This window comes from Strongyloides ratti, assembly GCF_001040885.1.
Source record: "Strongyloides ratti genome assembly S_ratti_ED321, chromosome : 1".
Classification (NCBI taxonomy): Eukaryota; Metazoa; Nematoda; class Chromadorea; order Rhabditida; family Strongyloididae; genus Strongyloides; species Strongyloides ratti.
This window is the reverse complement of record NC_037307.1, coordinates 10,867,066-10,886,399: the sequence shown is the minus strand read 5'-3', so window position 1 is coordinate 10,886,399 and position 19,334 is coordinate 10,867,066. Positions and strand designations below refer to the sequence as shown.

At 23.2% G+C, this 19,334-nt stretch overlaps 8 protein-coding genes across 8 annotated transcripts; 4 read left to right on the top strand and 4 right to left on the bottom strand.

The window, feature by feature from the left end:
* Positions 1-549: 549 nt before the first annotated feature.
* SRAE_1000333800 (GPCR, family 3, metabotropic glutamate receptor and GPCR, family 3 and Extracellular ligand-binding receptor domain and GPCR, family 3, nine cysteines domain and GPCR, family 3, C-terminal domain and Periplasmic binding protein-like I domain-containing protein) lies at positions 550-5,218 on the top strand (the record flags this gene model as incomplete). Its single annotated transcript, XM_024650516.1, has 7 exons — positions 550-666; positions 735-1,023; positions 1,075-1,467; positions 1,529-1,878; positions 2,731-4,181; positions 4,237-4,735; positions 5,162-5,218. The coding sequence occupies 7 exons, from the start codon at positions 550-552 to the stop codon at positions 5,216-5,218; spliced, it is 3,156 nt and encodes a 1,051-aa protein (XP_024504286.1).
* A 66-nt stretch (positions 5,219-5,284) lies between these two features.
* On the top strand, positions 5,285-5,897 carry SRAE_1000333700 (GH02096p; the record flags this gene model as incomplete). The annotated part of the gene is made up of 2 exons (XM_024650515.1): positions 5,285-5,458; positions 5,517-5,897. 2 exons carry the CDS (start codon positions 5,285-5,287, stop codon positions 5,895-5,897), a joined length of 555 nt encoding a protein of 184 aa, XP_024504285.1.
* A 1,401-nt stretch (positions 5,898-7,298) lies between these two features.
* SRAE_1000333600 (Hypothetical protein) lies at positions 7,299-8,147 on the top strand (the record flags this gene model as incomplete). Its single annotated transcript, XM_024650514.1, has 1 exon — positions 7,299-8,147. One exon carries the CDS (start codon positions 7,299-7,301, stop codon positions 8,145-8,147), a length of 849 nt encoding a protein of 282 aa, XP_024504284.1.
* A 957-nt stretch (positions 8,148-9,104) lies between these two features.
* SRAE_1000333500 (P-loop containing nucleoside triphosphate hydrolase domain-containing protein) lies at positions 9,105-10,302 on the bottom strand (the record flags this gene model as incomplete). Its single annotated transcript, XM_024650513.1, has 2 exons — positions 9,105-9,939; positions 10,019-10,302. 2 exons carry the CDS (start codon positions 10,300-10,302, stop codon positions 9,105-9,107), a joined length of 1,119 nt encoding a protein of 372 aa, XP_024504283.1.
* A 3,247-nt stretch (positions 10,303-13,549) lies between these two features.
* SRAE_1000333400 (Transcription initiation factor TFIID subunit 7) lies at positions 13,550-14,251 on the bottom strand (the record flags this gene model as incomplete). Its single annotated transcript, XM_024650512.1, has 2 exons — positions 13,550-13,939; positions 13,991-14,251. 2 exons carry the CDS (start codon positions 14,249-14,251, stop codon positions 13,550-13,552), a joined length of 651 nt encoding a protein of 216 aa, XP_024504282.1.
* Positions 14,252-14,507: 256 nt separating this feature from the next.
* On the top strand, positions 14,508-16,712 carry SRAE_1000333300 (Transthyretin-like family-containing protein; the record flags this gene model as incomplete). Its single annotated transcript, XM_024650511.1, has 3 exons — positions 14,508-14,733; positions 14,786-15,256; positions 16,363-16,712. 3 exons carry the CDS (start codon positions 14,508-14,510, stop codon positions 16,710-16,712), a joined length of 1,047 nt encoding a protein of 348 aa, XP_024504281.1.
* A 95-nt stretch (positions 16,713-16,807) lies between these two features.
* SRAE_1000333200 (Lipid-binding serum glycoprotein, C-terminal domain and Lipid-binding serum glycoprotein, N-terminal domain and Bactericidal permeability-increasing protein, alpha/beta domain-containing protein) lies at positions 16,808-18,338 on the bottom strand (the record flags this gene model as incomplete). The annotated part of the gene is made up of 2 exons (XM_024650510.1): positions 16,808-18,172; positions 18,213-18,338. The coding sequence occupies 2 exons, from the start codon at positions 18,336-18,338 to the stop codon at positions 16,808-16,810; spliced, it is 1,491 nt and encodes a 496-aa protein (XP_024504280.1).
* Positions 18,339-18,607: 269 nt separating this feature from the next.
* SRAE_1000333100 (Osteoclast-stimulating factor 1) lies at positions 18,608-19,317 on the bottom strand (the record flags this gene model as incomplete). Its single annotated transcript, XM_024650509.1, has 2 exons — positions 18,608-19,168; positions 19,228-19,317. The coding sequence occupies 2 exons, from the start codon at positions 19,315-19,317 to the stop codon at positions 18,608-18,610; spliced, it is 651 nt and encodes a 216-aa protein (XP_024504279.1).
* Between the last annotated feature and the right edge of the window lie 17 nt (positions 19,318-19,334).

The window sequence follows — 19,334 nt, the reverse complement described above, 5'->3', positions numbered from 1 at the left end:
AAGTTTCTAGATGCGCTAATACAATCATATTTTGAGTCAAAAATTCCGCAGAAAAAGCTTGACATTAAGTAGATACACAAAAAAGATATATTGTAGGGGGCGGAGGTCTTTGTTAATATATATCCTCAAATACAACCATTTTTCATCATCATCTATCTGTGGCCATCTTCACCCTATTATTTCATCATCATCAACCATCATTATAATACCCTCACAAAATAATCTATTTTTGGTCTTTCATTTTATTACTTTGATTGTCTTTTTAAATCAAAAAGAAAAAAGATTTTTCAAGACATTGGATTCTTTTTATATAAATATTAATGCTATATTATATATATATATATATATTTATACAGAAAAGTTGCCTTCTTCTTTGTAAAAAGAATTTTATCTAAAAATATACTAATGATATAACAGGAACAAAGATCCAGAAATGAAAACTATTATTACATCATTCTACTATTTATGATTATGAAGTGATTTTTATAATTATTATTTATTATTACTACTGTTTAATTTTTATCTATATATATATTTTTTTTTTCTAAAATGTTATATTCACATGTGACATTACTTATGCTTAGAGTAATTGATATTTACTCGAAACAATCTGTCCAACAAAGTACTACAAGAATGTTGGTAGCTGAAATTCCTGGTGATATTCAAGTAATTAAACTAATTAAATTTTTTTTTTCCCTTCTATTATTATATATATATTTTTTTTATTATTTAAGATTGGGGCATTATTTCCAGTTCATAGACAAATTCAGGGTAGTGAAAGTTGTGGAGAAATTTGGGAATCTTATGGTATTCAAAGGATAGAAGCCAGTTTTTTAGCATTAAAATATTTAAATAAAAGACTACCATTTAAATTAGGAATTGAGATACATGATACATGTTGGAGTGAACGTGTAACTATTAATTCATTAATTAGAATGTTAAAAGAAAATGTTGCTCAAAATAAATGTTGTACAACTCCAGGATGTGAAAAGAAAAATAATGCTGTTATTTCAGCAGTTTTAGGTATATATAAATTTTAATATTTTTTTTATTATTTTTATATTTATTTTTAAGGTCCTGGAAAAAGTTCAACAGCTTTATCAGCACAAAATTTACTTCAAGTATTTAAAATTCCTCAAATAGGTTACTCATCAACATCTATTGAATTGTCTGATAAGGAAAGATTTGCCTACTTTACACGAGTTGTCCCATCTGATGTATGGCAGGCTCGTGCTATATTTGAAGTTATTCAACATTTTAATTGGACGTATGTTGCTGTGGTTTATTCAGCTGGTAATTACGGTGAGAAAGGTTATGAAGAACTTTTAAAAATAACTAATGAAAATGTTTGTATAGCACATTCTGAGAAAGTAAAACCTCTTGCACCAGAAGAAGAATTTAGGAGAGCTCTTAAACAAATTATTAATCTTAAAATTGTCCCTAAAGCTATAGTTTGTTTTTGTGAAGGTTAATTAATAATTTAACATTTTTATAAAAAAAAATCAATTAATAAATAATTATTTTTTAGGTGAAGTTGCCAAAGCAATGTTAGCAGCACAAAGATATTTAATTTCAAAAGATAAAAATATTGAAAAATTTCAATGGATTGGTTCTGATGGTTGGGCTGATAGAAAAGATGTTGTTGCTGGTTTAGAAGATGAGGCAGCCGGTAGTTTTACAATACGAATTCACTCTCCTAGAATTGAAGCATTTGAAAAACATTATTTTAATCTTAATCCTGAAAATAATTCTGTCAATCCATGGTTTCGTGATTTTTGGCAACAAAAATTTGAATGTCAATTTGTGATTCCAAAAGAAGAAATTGGATTAAAAAAACAATGTACTGGTAATGAAAGTTTAAAAATTGGTTATGAACAGGTATGTTAAAAAAAATATATATTTAATTAAAAAAAAATTGTTATTTGTTTTTAATATATTATATCTAATGATAAACCATATATAGTTATTTACAAATATATATAGTTGTAATTTATAATATTACACTATCTTTTCTTAATCTTTTCAACACATCTTTCTACATCATCTACACTTTTTCAATTCACTTTTTGATTAAGCTTTTCTCAATAAAATTAACTTTGACTGATAAGTGCCCTGTAAACTAGTGTTTAGATAAAAAGATAAGAAGGAAAAATGAGTCTCTTTGAAGAAAAGTCATTTACCAACATCTATCTTGACATATGTACCAATGAAACTTAAAAAGATAAAGAAAATATGAGAGAGATATACATAAAAATAGAAAGACAAAAATTATTTTGGGGGTCCTTTAAAAGACAATAAATGTCGTATTATCATAATAAAAATTGTATTAGATACATTTATATATATTGTCTAAAATGATGGACAAAAAAAAAAATTATTCATAATGTTATTCTTTCTTCTTTATCATATCTTATTATATCCATATACTATTTGTAGGACAATTGTGTAAAAGTTTTCTATTGATAAATCTAATTATCAATTTACTGAAGAATATTTGTAGTTGAAGTACAAAAAAGAAGAAAGACATTTATTATTATTTATAAAATCTTCTCCTTCAATATAAATATAAAATAATAAGATATATATTTTGTGACTTTAAAATAAAAATATATAGTATAAAAAAGATAAAGAAAGTTATAAAAAGAAATAGTAATGAAAATATAACTACCATTATTATTATTATGATTTTCTTTTTTAATATACATGATTTAATTTTATCATAAATTTAAGGATCCTAAACTGTCTCAAGTTAGTAATGCTATTAGAGTTCTTGGTGAGGCATTAGAAAAAATGTATAAAGATAGATGTGGATTAGACAAAAATTTTACTGAATGTACAGCAATGCATACAATTAATGGAACTTTACTTTTCAAGTATATACTTAATGTCACTTTTATTGATGAATTTCAGCAAGTTATTACATTTGATCAAAATGGTGATGCACCAGCATGGTATGATATTCTTAATTATGTTGGTAAAAATGGTGGTTATAAATTAGCTGGAAGTTTTAGACAATTTCCTTCAGGAAATTATAGTTTAAAATTTCATAAAAAACGCATTATATTTTATAATAATACATATAATGTTCCAATTTCTGTTTGTAGTCAACCATGTGGAAGAGGACTAAAAAGAACACCAACAACTGCATGTTGTTGGTTATGTGAACAATGTGGAGCAAATGAAATAGTTAATCAAACAACTTGTGTAGAATGTCCATCAGCTTATTGGCCTGATGAAGAAAGATTAACTTGTTTTCCATTACCTGTTAATTACCTTCAATGGCATTCACCTGGTGTTTTAGCTGCATTAATTTTTGCAATACTTGGAATACTCTCAACTATCTTTATTATTATTACATTTGTTAATCATAATTCAACACCTGTAGTTAAATCAACTACACGTGAATTATCATATATCATTTTATGTGGTATTATAGCATGTTACGGTGTTACATTTGCTATTTTAGCTAAACCAACTTTTATATCATGTTTTATATCAAGAACCTTGCCTCCAATTGCCTTTTCAGCTGTATATGCAGCATTATTAACAAAAACAAATAGAATAGCTAGAATATTAGCAGGATCTAAAAAAAGAATATTAACAAAAAAACCACGATTCCTTTCTACTTTTTCTCAGGTTGTTATAACATGGATTCTTGTAGGTATTCAGGGAATTATTGTAGCAGTTGGTGTTATAAAAGAAATGCCAAAAGCAAATTATGATGAAAATTTTTTACCAGCAAAAGTTGTCCTTGTTTGTACCTCATCAACTCCTGCCTTTTTATCACCATTTTTTTGGAATTTATTTTTAATTATTCTTTGTACATTATATGCTGTTAAAACAAGAAATCTTCCTGAAAATTTTAATGAAGCTAAATTTATTGGATTTACAATGTATTGTACACTTGTTGTTTGGTGTGCATTTATTGTTCTTCATTTTGGTGCTGTAAATAAAGCTCTTATCATGAGCTTTTCCTTCTCCTTATCTGCATCTATTGCATTAATTATTCTTTTTGCACCAAAAGTTTATATTATTATTTTTCAACCAGAAAAAAATGTTCGTGCTTCATATACAACAACTAAATTAATTAGATGCCATTTTGGTAATACACAAGGAAATGTTGAAAATAAAAATCGTTCTATATCAAAAGCTAGATCCTCAACACAAAGTCTTTCATATAGGTAAGTTATAATTTTTTTGTTAATATATGCTTATCAATGCTTATTTATTGCTAAGTTGCCCTACACGTACAGCATCGCTTCATATTGCTGCTAACCAATCTTCTATCATATCTTCATCAGGTCAAACAACGAAAAGTGATGTTTCAACACAAACAGAAAGTAATATTTTACATACTTCATCATCATTACTTCCTTCACAACCATTTCGTTTCAAAAGAACATTATCTGTATCTCATGGTAAAAAGAAATCTATTGGTGAAGATGTAATACAATTAATTGATTCATGTAGAAAATATCAAGAAGATAGACTTCATTCAACAGTAATAAATGCACCAAAAAATTTATTATTAGAAGTTGAAGAGGATGATGATGATACAGAGGATGAACATATCTCAGGTATGATAAAAAATACATTACAAAATCAAATGAGAACAGTTTTATCAACAGTTAATCCAACAACATTAGGAAATTTAGTGTTAACTGATGATTCACATTCTGGAGGTGTTCGTAATCCAGCTGCTGAAATAGATCCTGATGATAGTCATTTTGAAGAGGTAATTTAATAATAAAAATTTATATTTATATAAATAATAAGGAATGTACTAAAATATAAACAAGGATAAAATATCAAAGAAATAATAACTTTCTTTTATTTTCTTATCATTATTAAACCTATCCAATGACAAAAACATTTTTTTTGTTTAAACCATTTTGAAAAAAGAAATGATAAGGGATAGTAGATAATATTAAATAGTTAATATTGTACAGTCATATCTCTTTCCTTTATCTTCATAATACTCTTTAACTACATTACAATATATAAAAGGTTTCCAAGAACAGTGTTCCATTATACCACTCTCTACATAAAAAGTCATATCAAGTTATTAGTTTTTCCTTTTTATAATTTGTAAGATTAGATAATTTTTTCTATTCACAATTTTTATTATATATTTTATTTTACCTTTTTTATGTTTTTATAGTTTTTACGTTCCACTGGTTTACATTCTCTTAACTTAAGTAACGCAACACAACTTTAATAGAAATAAATTAACATAGATTATTATTATATATATATATGGATATATATATATTTAATTTATGGGATGGAAGTCAGTTCTTTTGGATATAAAGGATCACATTGTGGTTTAATATCTCCATATTCTATTACATCTAATAGTAGTAGTAATTCTTCAACATTTATATCTAATCAGTTACATGATTTAACTGATGAAGAATTGGCACATTTATCAGTTAGGCAATTAAATCAACGCCTTCAAGTATGTTTTTAACAATTTTTTTTTTTAAATAAAATAATTAATTATAATTTTTTAAAAGGGTCATGATCAAGAGGTAGTTGCAAAATTGAAACAAAAACGGCGTACATTAAAAAATCGTGGATATGCATTAAATTGTCGAGTTAGGCGCCTTCAATCACAACATCAACTTGAAGAGGTCAATCAAAAATTAAGAAATGAGGTAACTTCTCTTCAACGTACAATACAATACCTTCAATCACGTTTACAATATTATGAATCATTCACAACAACACAATTTAATGATAATAGAATGACAACATTTCACCTACCTGATAATATTTCATCAACAAATGACATGAATAATAATAATGGCTCCAATATACAGCCACAACAACAAAATGGAAGTTATGTTACTTCCAATAGAGTAATCTTTAACAATTCTATAACGCGGGAATTTTAGTATCATTTTTTTTTCATAAATATATTATAAAAGAAAATATATCATATTGTTTTTTTTTCTATTATCATTTTTTTTTAAAATAAAAAATATTCAATATATAAAACTTTTTTTTTTATACATTAAAATGTTAAGCTTAATAAGTAGTAATACTTTATAAAGAAAAACATATAATAACATATGACCCTTTAAAAGATTTCTTCTCTTATTTATTATTATCAATAAACATATTAAATCTAAGGGTCATTTATACATAAAACCGACACTGCATTTATTTTAAATGTATAGTCAAACTCGTAACCCAACTGACATGAGAAGAAAGTAAAGGCGTCACCACGAGTTTTACACAACCATTAAACTTACCTGGCCGGGAGTCTCTGGTGATCATGAAGGCCGGAGCTCCGTAGTGAGGCTTCACCATTGCACTTTAGGTTGAAGCTGACCTGCGAGGCAACCTCAAACGAGGTTAGCCCACGGCTTAATTTTTGCGTGTGGGAGAGATGCGTTCGCGCACTCTCCCGAAAATAACTTGAATCCTATGGTTCAATTACCCACTTCTGGGCTATTGTTCCAAGGGTGAAACTTGATATTAGAAAGAAAAATAATTTCGGAGAAGAAATTGTGCTGAATATAAAAAAAAAAGTTTCATATTTGTATAAATGAAATTAAAAAAAAATTGCTTTATTATATTTTAGTTATCAAACTAAATGGTACAATGATATAAAATATAACTTTTAAAAATAAAAACTAATTTTTAAAAATTTGATTGCAACAAGAATAATTGGTAAAATGAAATATATCTTTAAAAAAGGTTAACAACATTTTTAAAAATGAAGGTAAATGAAATCAAATATTACAGAATCATGAAGAAGATTTCCAGAAATACTCTATCTTTATTTTAAAAACAATTTATAGCTTTAAAATCTTTTTATAAGAGAAATAAAAGTTTTAAATTTTAGAGATAAAATGATAAAAAAAATTACTTTTAAATGATGATAACTGTAATCATGATAATGATATATTATCCAAAAATCCCATTAAAAAATAAAATAAATCATATAACTATAAAATAAAGATTAATTACATTGATAAAATGAATGATTTTTAGAAAACTAATTTAATTTATAAGGTTTTACTCCTGACAAAAATATTTCAAAAAATGATTAAGAAAAAAAAAATTAGGTTTAAACATCAAGACTATAAATAATATATATGGTTTGGAGGTTTAATTAATGTCAAAATTTTTTAAAAAATGCACCAATAAGAGAAACATTAAAATAATTACAAAATTACCATAATTTTATTTTATATTTAATGTTACTATAAAATTTTATTAATTATATAAACAAATTTATTATTACTATCTAACAACATTTAAAAAATTTTTTTATAAAAAATATCAAAATGTCTCGAGATCGTAGATCAAGAAGAGCTCGTAACAAATCAAGAGATCTCGAATCACGAAGACGTAGCAGAAGAAGAAATCATAGTGCAAGAAATGGTAGAACAAGTAGTGAAAGAAGAAAAGGTAAAAGCTCAAGGACAGTTAGCAGAGGAAGTATAAGGCATCGATACAAAGTAAGAGATGGAGAACAATCTCTTCCTGATCCTGCTTCAACTAATTTACAACAGCAACAACAAAATAATACACCAGTAGGAGAGGAGCAACAACAAAATATGGCAAATGGAATACAAGCAAATACTCCAACAATTGTACCAAATCAAATTTATCCTACACCTGTTAATTATGATCCAAATCAAAAAGCTATGGGTGAGACAACTTCCAAATCTTTAGAAAATTCAAATAAACAAAGTGGTGGAGGAAGTTTCTCTGAATCTACTAAAACAATTAACAAAAGAGTAAAAAGAACAACACCAAACTTTGGTTCAAATTATAATAGTTTCACAATTACAAGCCAAAAAGTTGATGGAAAAATAATACATTCAATTACTACAACAACAACAGAAAATATTCCAAGAAAATTACATTTTGATTGTGATAAAAATGTTTTAGGAAATAAAAATATTTTAGATAATTTTGAAATTCAAAAAATATGTAAAAACATTCAAAATGGTATTAAATTTGGAAATTGTCCCAAAGAAACAATAACTCCTAGAAAATATAATAATAAACAACTAAAAACATTCAATGATGGTATTGTTTTCAAGACAAAAGATGATGTTAAATTAAATGATCGTGAAATATTCCTAGCAAAAATGCGTTCATTGCAAAAAAAAATTTATATTTCTTAACAACAATGTAAAAAAGTTTTATTAATAATATTTAATCTTTTTTTATAATAATATAAATTTTAAAATGTCATAATTACTATATATTAAATAAAACAAATTTAATATTATATTGGTTTTTTTTATTTTTTATTTTATTGTAATGTTTATAATAAGTGTAAATTTAAATAACTTTTTTCAAATATTCAATTGTTATTTCAGAGTATTTAAAATACTAGATAAATAATAATTAACAAAAAATAATATAAACTTTAATCTTATGTTTGTATAATAATATATTTTATTTAAATGTTTGATAATTAAAAAGATTAAATATTTAAAAAGGTTAAAAATTAAAAATCGCTAAATTTTTTTATCTGGTACTTAAAATTTTATTTTTATGGAAAAGTTATGTATGCATGTAGTATTATCAACCCCAAAATTTTTTGCATTTTTTTATGATGATAAATAATAATTATAATTTATTATTTTCAATGACTAATGGTTAGTGAATAATAAATTAAATATGGACCAACAACAAAATAAAGTAGTATGGAATCAAAGCACTAGAAAATATAAAACAGAGAAATTAATAAAAATAATTTGATATTACTATTGAAAATATAACAAGCTTGGAAATATTTATATCAAGTAAATAAAGATACATAAATTATTAAAAAGTATCAATTTGAAAGAAAAAAAAAATTTACTGACAAGAATGAAAACTTCCAGTTTCTGTAATAAATTTTTTTACCATTCATCTTATTAAAATTGTTGATGGTGAAATATTTTACAAAACAAAGTTTAATGTTTTTCTTAATCTTAAAATATTTAATGCTAGAAGTGTAATAAAATGTAAAACTAAAAATATTAAAATAATCTTTTTTTTATTCTTTTTTTTTTATTCTAAATAAACATTTGTTAAAAAAATTTTAAATATAAATATCTAATTTTATACCCGTTAAAATGAAAATATAAAATCTATTGTACTATTGGTTTGTCAACACGTTTTGGATCATTAACAACAGCAACGGCTTTTTTATACCATTCTTGTCCATGAATATGTATGTCTTCTGTTTTTTTAAGAACTTCTGGATCGGGAACTCCATAATTTGGTGGATTAGCATGTGGATCATATCCTAAAACTCGAAGCATAGGAGCTATTTTTGCCATATTTTTAACAACATCGTCTGGTATATTTCCTACCCATTTCGATAATGCATCAAGATTTACCGGTTTAACTACTTGATCAGAACTTCTTTCAACTTTTGATAAAGAAATTTTTTTACCTATAAATTGTTCATGATGAAGGACAGTTTCATTCCATGGAATATCCAGAAATTTTAATATTTTTTCCATCATTGAACGAGGATGAAGAACTAGTTTTTCATAATGAACTACCATACATTTTAATGGACCAACTTCCATACATTGTTTATACATTAATTCTATTCCTGCATTCCAACGTTGTAAGCATTGTTTATAATTTGTTAAATCAAAACCAGTAATTGTTACTTTTCTTGTTATAACTGAATGTATCGTTGCTCGACCATCCCTTATCATTAATAAGAATTTAGCATTTGGATATACTCTTGATAGATATAATGTTGATTTTAATGTAAATGGATCTTTATTACAAAGACGTTCTGCTAATTTACCATGACCAACAATAATATGATTAATAAATGATGTAATAGCAACATCAAGTATTTCTTCTGTTACACCAGCTTCCTGTAATCGTCTCCATTCTTTTTCACTTCTTTTCCATTGACTTAATAATGATAAAATTCGTGGTATAACTCTTGTCTCTTCACCACTATAAAAATAAAATAAAAAAAATAATTTTTTTTTTTTTAAAAATAAATATAAAATAAATAAATAAAATAAATTATTACCATCTTACTAATGGATGAGCATCCATCATTGACCGCATCAATGTTGTACCTGATCTTGGCATACCACCAATAAAAATAAAAGGTGAATTATTATCAAAAGTTATATTTCCAAATGTGTATTTTTCTGTTCTAACTGTTCCACTAATAACATGTGCACTTTTTCTTTCAAAGGCATCATCATTATTATTTCGTGTAATTTTAACAAGAACAGAAACCAAGAACAATATACTTACAACACCAATAAATAGAAAAAATGGTTTTCCTCTGGTCGGGCAAATCATCATATTGTAAAAATATTATTAGGATATAAATAACGTTATATATATATATAATTTTTTAATAAAAATAAATAATAATATTTTATTTAACACCACAAAAATTTTTGCTACTCTTTAACAATATTATATATATTTAGAAGATTAAAATTGTGTAAGCATGTGGAATACCTATAAAAAGACAAATCACTATTAAAAATATTTTAGATTTTTATATTATTTTATTTGTAACATTTAATAAAATCTACATATGTATATATTTACATTAATAGAAGATATACCGATAAACGGAAATATTTGTTAAGCATTCAGTTACATATTTTGTATCTTGAAAAGAAATCTTTTTTATATAAGAAAATGTTTCAAATGTTAATAATAAAACTTTTAAAAGTTTAATAAATATGTTAAAGATATGTATAAAATTAAAGAATATAAGAATGAGGTTCTCCAATAATGGGGTATTTGTATAATAAAAGAACAATTAATATCTCTGTTTGGTTGGTTTATAATAGTTTATATATTTAAGAAAATACAACACTCTTTTTAACCAGGTCACATTTATAAAGAATGATAAATTGATTGATATACAAAATACTGAAGAATTTTTTAATATATTATAGAAAATAATTTTTTTTTTACAATATATTTTAATTTTAATTATATGGATAAATTATTATTACTAATAAAATATTTCTATTTTTTTTTTAATTCAATTGATAAATAATTAAGTAATACTGTTAAACATAAAATTTGTAATATTTAAAAAGAAAATGTTATCATTTATATATAAATAAAAAAAAATTAAATAAAAAATGAGTAATTTTAAAATTACATTACCATATATTATTTTAACACTTATATATAAGGCATTTCAATTAGCTTTTATATTTGATGGTTATTTTAACTGCTTCTCATTTATCAATATATGTATATATATATCATTAATTTTCCCTATATATTTTAAAATAAAATAAGCCAAATAATTTAACTTTAAAATACAAAGCATTAAAACAAAGTAAATGGGAAAATTTTTATAAAATTAAATTCTTTTAATAAATAAATTCTTTAACATAAATATGAAATAGAAAGTTAATATATAAAAATAAATAATCATATTGAATTGGCTTAATATTACAAATTTGATAGGTAATTTTTAATAATAAAAAATTTTTTTTCTTTTTAATAATACAATATGAATAACAAAAAAATAAAATTATTAAATTGTTTTTAATGTTATGTTTTCTCTAACAACAAAATTAATATCAAAACACAAAACCTATAAAAATTGTATATAATGAAATTAGTAGTATAAAGAAAATATATATATACTTTTTTATTCAAAATAATATATCACAAAAAAATATATATCTAATTTTTATATTATATATAAATTTATTAACAATAATATAATTTAAAAATTTATCTTTTTTTTTATTTGTTCATTTCTCGTTTTCTAAAATAAATATTAAAAAAATTAAATATAAAGTACTATTTTTATAGCTGAATATTAAAAAAAATGAAAAAAAAAATGTTATTTAGATTATCCCACCTATTTTTAAAAAGCTTTTCATATTTAATATTTTGTTAGAAAACTAAATATATTTACATATCACATTAATAATGTTTTATCATTCTTTTAAGGTGTACAAATTAAATGAAATTAAAAAATATTACTTAAAATCAAAAATTTTAAATTATTATATGTATCAAATTTTTATATATAAAATAAATGATAGTAAAATTATTTATATTAGTAATTAAGTTATTTAGTCATTTATAAATAATCAAAAATTATTAATCTATAAATATCTAGTAGTACTAAAAGTATATATAATAAAAATAATGAATAAAATAAAATTTGTTCCTTTTAAATTCTCCATTAATGAAAACATTTTTAAATATGTAAAATTTATATATATATATATAGGAAAATGGAGTAATAATAATTATTAATTTTAAGTGATAATAAAGTGGTAAGCTTTTAATTTTTCTTAAATCACTATATGATCATTTTTTGTTCTTGTCAAATTATTTATATACAAAAAAATTTTTAACATATTAATGAAGTGTATAGATATACAAATATATATGTACAAATTTTGTAAAAATAATATTTATCATATCATCATCATTGTAATATTAATAATATGTTATGATTTCAATATATAATGAAATGTGTCAAAAAATATTATTAAATATGAGAGAAGAGAAATGAAAATTTTCTTATGTAAATAGATAAAAATATTTAGACCATTATCTTTTTTTTACTATCAAAATAGGATCTATGAAGAAAATAAATAATAACAAAATATACATTTATGTAAATGTCAAATACTTCTAATAATAGTATATAAAAATATGGAAAATTTTCTTACAAATTAGTCTATTAAAGTTTCACACTACTAATGATACATAAAAAGAGTATTAAAAATGAAAAATTTGTTACATTATATATAATATATTTTATGTGATAATAAAAATACAAATAGACCTAAAAAAGAAGAGAGATTTATAATAAAATTAGGTAAATTTTGTACTTTTTGTTATATTAAAAAATTAAATAATATATCTTTTTTTTTTCTCTCTATACTTTTGAATAAAAATAATTGTAAATTTAGCAATAATTATAAAATATCAGATTAATATGTTGAATATTTCTTTCACTTACTACTTTCAAATAAATAATACATATACATAACTCTTCCATATTTAATAAATTCTATTTATTTTTTATCATCTTTAATCAACAAACATAAAAGTATATAATAATTTTAAATAAAAATTAATTAATAATTATAATTCTATTGAATTTTTAATAACATAATATATGGATGAAAAATTAATAATGCACTTTTACTATCATTCTTTATTATTATTGTTCTGGGAAGATAGATGGAAAAATGTATCTTTTTCTATATTAGTTACTTTAACTTTTTCATTTTAAAATAATAAAATTGAATAAGTAATATGATAATAATAATAATACATTTTATTAATAATATAACTACATATTTAAATGAATATTTCAAAGAAATTAAATTGTATGTCTATTAACTTATCATATATACATATAAATTATTATATATATATATATAGATAACTTTTTTTTTCTAAACAAATTATATAGAAATACACGCTAAAAAAAAATTTTTTATATACAAAAATGACATGAAAATGGAACTAAAAAAGAAAGAGTTAACATATAGTAAATTATTTTTAACTGGTACTTAACTTTTTTTTTCTGCCTCATTAAAAGCTACAAATTACTAAGATTATCTCCTCCTTCTAAAGATTTAGTTGTACTATTTTTTCGATTGCCATTATCATTATCCTTATTAAGAAGTATGAACTCACTAGATATTGACTCTAGGTCTTCTCTTAATAATCTTCTTACTTCCTTTTCCACATCCGGTGCATCAACATATTTATTTTTTTTTGTCTTCCTAAACATTCTTTTTCTGGCTGATTTCATTGGAGGTGTCAATCCATCTGGATGACTAAATAATTTATCTCTTCTCGATTTTGTTAGTTCCAATAATCTTTGTGAATTTGTATTTTGACTACTTACATTTTTATGTTCACAAATTATTATTTGACTAAGATCTGTTACTTTATAAAGTGTTTCTTTATTTACTGTTTTCATTACCTAATTTAAAGATTATATATATAAAAAAAATGAATTTAAAAATAAACAAACCTCTGTTATACAAGGTAAATCAAGAATTTTTCCTGCTAATATATCATTCTCAACTTGAACATGAACATGTCTATTATCAGGATCAAAGTTAATAGCTATCTCATTACCATTTGGACCATCATTATCAATTATCTTGTCAACTTTTTTAGCAACATCCTCTGGAAATCGGATAACAAAATGACTCTCCCATTCTAAGGCATCCTCGGGTGTCTCATTAATTTTACTATTCCTTTTTTGATATCCTGTCCTTTCCATAGACATGATAATTTAAAAAAATTACTTTCTATTTTTTTGTTTAAATAATTAGGAATAATAATATATATATATATTATTTTTGCAAACAATGTAGACATTTCTCCAAATATGATATTTTCAATTATATAATTTGTATTTATTTATTGAAAATAAATATTTATTTTTTATATACATAATTTATCTCTTAGGATATTAATTTTATTATTTATATATTATACACAATTATTTATCTTTTTTAATTTATGACTAAGAGGGAGGGAGGATGTCTTCTATATTAACAACACTTCCAGATTATGCAGTCTTGAAAAAGAATGGATTTGTAGAATGTAAAATTTGTAATAAAAGTGACATCCGAGAAAAATTATGGATATCTCATGTTAAGGGTGCTGAACATAAGAAATCAATATTAAAACTTAAAAATTTAAAGAAAATTGGAGATAAAAGACCTCACGATGGAGGGGATGATAATGTTGTTAAAAAATCAAAAAGTACTTTTTTTTTTTTTTATAAATTTTTATTTAATAATTATTATTTATTTAGATGAAGAAGTAATAATAGATAATGTTTCAAAAAATGATAGTAATGTTTCTGATTTACCATCAGATTTTTTTGAGGTGCCTTCAGCTAAACCAACATTAACAATTTCTCATAATGATAATAAAACAATTGAAGATGAGGAAGAAAAAAGTAAGAGAGAAAATTACCTGGCTAATTATGATAGTATAATGGAGGAATTTGAGGAAGAATTAAAAAAAGATTCAATAAATTATAAGGATGTTGATGAAGAAATAGAAGAGGCATTGGAGAGAAAAGACGAGGATGACATTGAAGAAATTCTGGGTGATGCCATAAATACTGGTACAGAAGAAGAAATGATGAAAGTTTGGAAGGAACATGAGGAAATAGAAATTAAAATAGAAGAGAGTCGGAGGAAGAATGATACTCAAGAGAAAGAAGAAGAAGACGATAATGATAATGAGTGTAATTGGGATGAAGAAGATTTTAAAGAATGTGATCTTTTCAGGGGAAGAAGTTTATTTTAAAAAAAATTACTGTACTTTTTAGTTTTGATGAGGGAATTTTTCTTTTGTAAAAATATGTAGATAAATTTTTGTTTCTTTTTGATGCTTTCATCTTTAACTATAAATTTTTTTAAGAAAAATAAAAAAATTGAAGTTTAGAAATAATTTTTGACAATTTATAAAGTGACAAAAAAAATCAATTCAAATTGTGAAAGTAAATATGTAAATTAAACATTTTGATCTAATGTTCATACTAACATATGATCTATGAATCATTTTCAAAAAGATTCTTCAAAAATGGTGATTTAAAAGCTTTTGAATTTATTTTTGCAAGTGCTAAAGAGTGTGAAATTTTGTTTTCAGACATTAAATTTCAAGTATGGTAAAAATAATAAAAAAAATGACCTTATTGGAGTTGAAAATAGTAAAGTTTATTATTTTATAATTTTTAGTTTTCACTTTCATTTTGTTATATACTTTTGTGTAAATATATATTTTTTACTTACTGTAATATTTGTAAAAGAAATTATCATTCCATATAAATATTTATTATTATTATTTTCATGATTTTATGTAGAAAATGTATCCTTTTCCAAAAAAAAAGTAATGCTTTGCTGATAAAAAAAATTTTTTAAATTTAAAAGTCTTTGTTTATAAAATAGTAGTGGAATATATCAATAATTTATAAAAACTATTACATAAAATCAATTTGATAGGTGAAACGTATTTTTGTGTTATGATATCATTCTCCAAATCAAAATAAATGATCATTGTAACAAAACATTTTGATAATTATCAAATGATTAATTATTTTTTTTATTATAATAGGTAACCTTCAACAGTAGAAGGTTAAAAAAGAGGGCATACTATTTTGTTAATAAAACTTGTTTATTAAAATAATAGTTCAAAAAAGTATTAAAAGTAAACTTCCATCTCTTCTTATAAATTTTATCATATATTAAAACAGAATTATAATTGTGTTATTACTAATATAATTATAAAAATTAGTTAAAATGATTTTTAAATTTCTTTTTTTAATATTTATTTCCATACCTATAATTAATGGATTATTGGGATTTACTCAATCTTCAGGAGCTAAAGGAGTATTGATGTGTGATGGTAAACCAGCTTCAGGTGTTTTAGTTAAATTATGGGATGAGGATGACACTCCTGGTGATAGTGATGATTTATTAGGATCAGCTAAAACAAATTCTAAAGGAGAATTTGAAGTCAAAGGTCATACAGATGAATTTACACCAATTGATGTCAAATTAAACATCTATCATGACTGTAATGATGGTTTCAAGCCATGTCAAAGAAAATTTACAATTAAAATTCCCGGAAGTTATATAACTAAAGCAAAAACCCCATCTAAAATATTTGATGCTGGTACTATACAGTTGTCTGGTAAATTTCCAGGTGAAACAAGAGATTGTTTACATTAAAATTTAAAAAAATTACTTAATTTTTTCTTTACTTTTAATAAAATTAATATGTTACTTTATTTAAAAAAAATAATAGTATTATTTCATGAAATATTTCATAAATGATAAGATTTACTAAGGTGATCAAAAAGAAATTTATAAAAACTTTTTCTGTATATTAGATCAAAATCTAATCTAATTCCATTGTCAATAGGTTGGATAACTGAAGTACTAGAAATACTAAAATTTTGAAACATTGGTATTTTGATTCCTTTATTTCCAAAAGTTTGAAGAGTTTTTTTCAAAGTAGGTTTTATTATATCAGCAATTAAGTTACATATTTTGGTTGAAAAATTTCCTATATTTGAAAATTCTTCTTTTAATGTAAAATCTAAATCTCCAATATTAACTTTAGCTTTACCATTCTTAATATAAGGTATCAAAGTAGCATTAGTTTCAGAGAGGAGACGTGCCAATATCTCATCACCTTCTTTATATGGAGAAATAGTAAAGTCAAATGAAAATATTCCATCAAAAAAAATTCCATCTTTTTTAGTTATTTTAATATTTGGATTTTCATTTAATTTTACAATTATATCAATAAATTTATTAGGATATTTATCTCTAAGAATTTTAAAGAATCTTCCTAAACATATTTCAAGAAATCCACAGGTTGTTTTTAATAATCCTTCTAATGGTTGTCCTAAATTTTTATTAATAATAAATTTGACTACTTGTTCTTTATATAATGAATATAAAAAACAATTAGGTATAACTGATGAAGCCCAAATACTACCCATAAAATCAGAGGGAGCCTCAGATGTATCCATTTTACTTACTTCATAAGGACATTTTTCTTCACCAATTGATACTATAGCAAATACATCCAATTGAACATATTCATTTGTTACAATAGGTAAATGATCATAATCATAAGTAATAAAAAAGTTCTCCCAAACATCTATATGTAAAGGTAACTCAACAAGTAACTCATTAATTTCACTTAACAAAACTGTTTTTAATTGATCACAAAATTGTTTTTTAATTAAATTTCTTGCTACATTAGATAAAGGTGTTTTAAAAAGATTAACTATCCATGGTATTGCTCCACCACCAAAAGATATTGTTAAATCATTAATATCTGTATCACAATAATTTACATCTAATTGTGGTCGGCCTTGTAAATGATGAAGAGAGATAGAATAATTTGTTCTTATATCTGAAGCATGAATATTTACTGATGCTGTAAAATAAAAAGGTACTAAAACAGTATACTTTACATTAATATTTCCTTTAGCTATAATATATCCACCCTCTGATACCCAATGAATACTTCTTGGTGGTTCAAGAATAAATTTAAATTTTGGTGTTTGAAATTTTGGAATATATAAATCTTCAACAACCAAATGACCTTTTCCTGGACCAGCATCTATATCTAAATCTATCTCTGGAATTGTTATTTTTGGAATTTCATAATCAATCTTAATAAATAGTTTTTTATTTTTATTTCTTTTAACTTACTATTTTATGACCAAGTTTACTAACAAAATTTAAACCTTCAACTGAAGCTCTACCTATTAACGTAGGATTTTGTATTTCAGGGGTACAAAAAGAAATCACAAGTAATTTAATTAATAAAAACCACATAAATGTATTCATAGTAATGGATAAAAAAATTATTATTAAAATAAAAATATTTTATATTCAATGGCATTCAACAGGATAAAAATCGATTTTTATTTAAAAATTATATACAATGTAAGTGTTATATATAAACATAAAATGTAATCACATTTTTCTTATAAAGTGCATAAAAGTCATCTTTATAAAAAAAATCTTGTGGTATATTTCAAGAAAATATTTAAAATTTTAAAATTTTTTGATAAAGAATTAAAAAAAAAATAAAATAATAATAACTAACAATCTTCATCTTCACTAGAGTAATGAATCTCTTCTTTTTCAACAACTTTACTCATAGCAATTTTTAGGAATGCTGCAACTTCAATATCTTTAGCTAAATCAACAGGTTTTAAATTATCATTATTTCTAATATGTAGATCAGCTCCATGTTCAACAAGCATCTCAACAATTTTACCCCTACCCTTCCAGGCAGCAGCATGTAAAGCAGTATCACCCATTTTATTTCTATTATTTAAATCTATATTTTTAATTGATAATAATAATTTAACAACTTCATCATACCCTGAATGACATGCCCAGAAAAGAGGAGTTGCTCCACTTTTGTCTAAACTATTAGGTGATACACCATTCATAAGGCACTCTTTTAAAAATTTTATATTTCCACGTCTTGATGACTCATGAAGAGGATATTGAAGAATTTCAGCTTTTTCGCTTGACAAAATTTTCTTTGGTACCATTCCTTTTTTTCCATTAACTGTTATATTAACATAATTTTGAGAATTATCAAAATCACTTGTATACAATAATTGTCCCTTTTCTATTGATAATTCATTTTCCTAAAAATAAAAATGTTAATTATAACATAAGAGATTATATAACAAAATTGATATTATACATTTTTAGATTGATAATCTTCTGTTGCTTTAAAAACTTGAATTCTTCCTGGTTTTGGTAATGGCTTAGGTGGAATAGTTGGTACTTCCATTTTTATATTTAAAATGT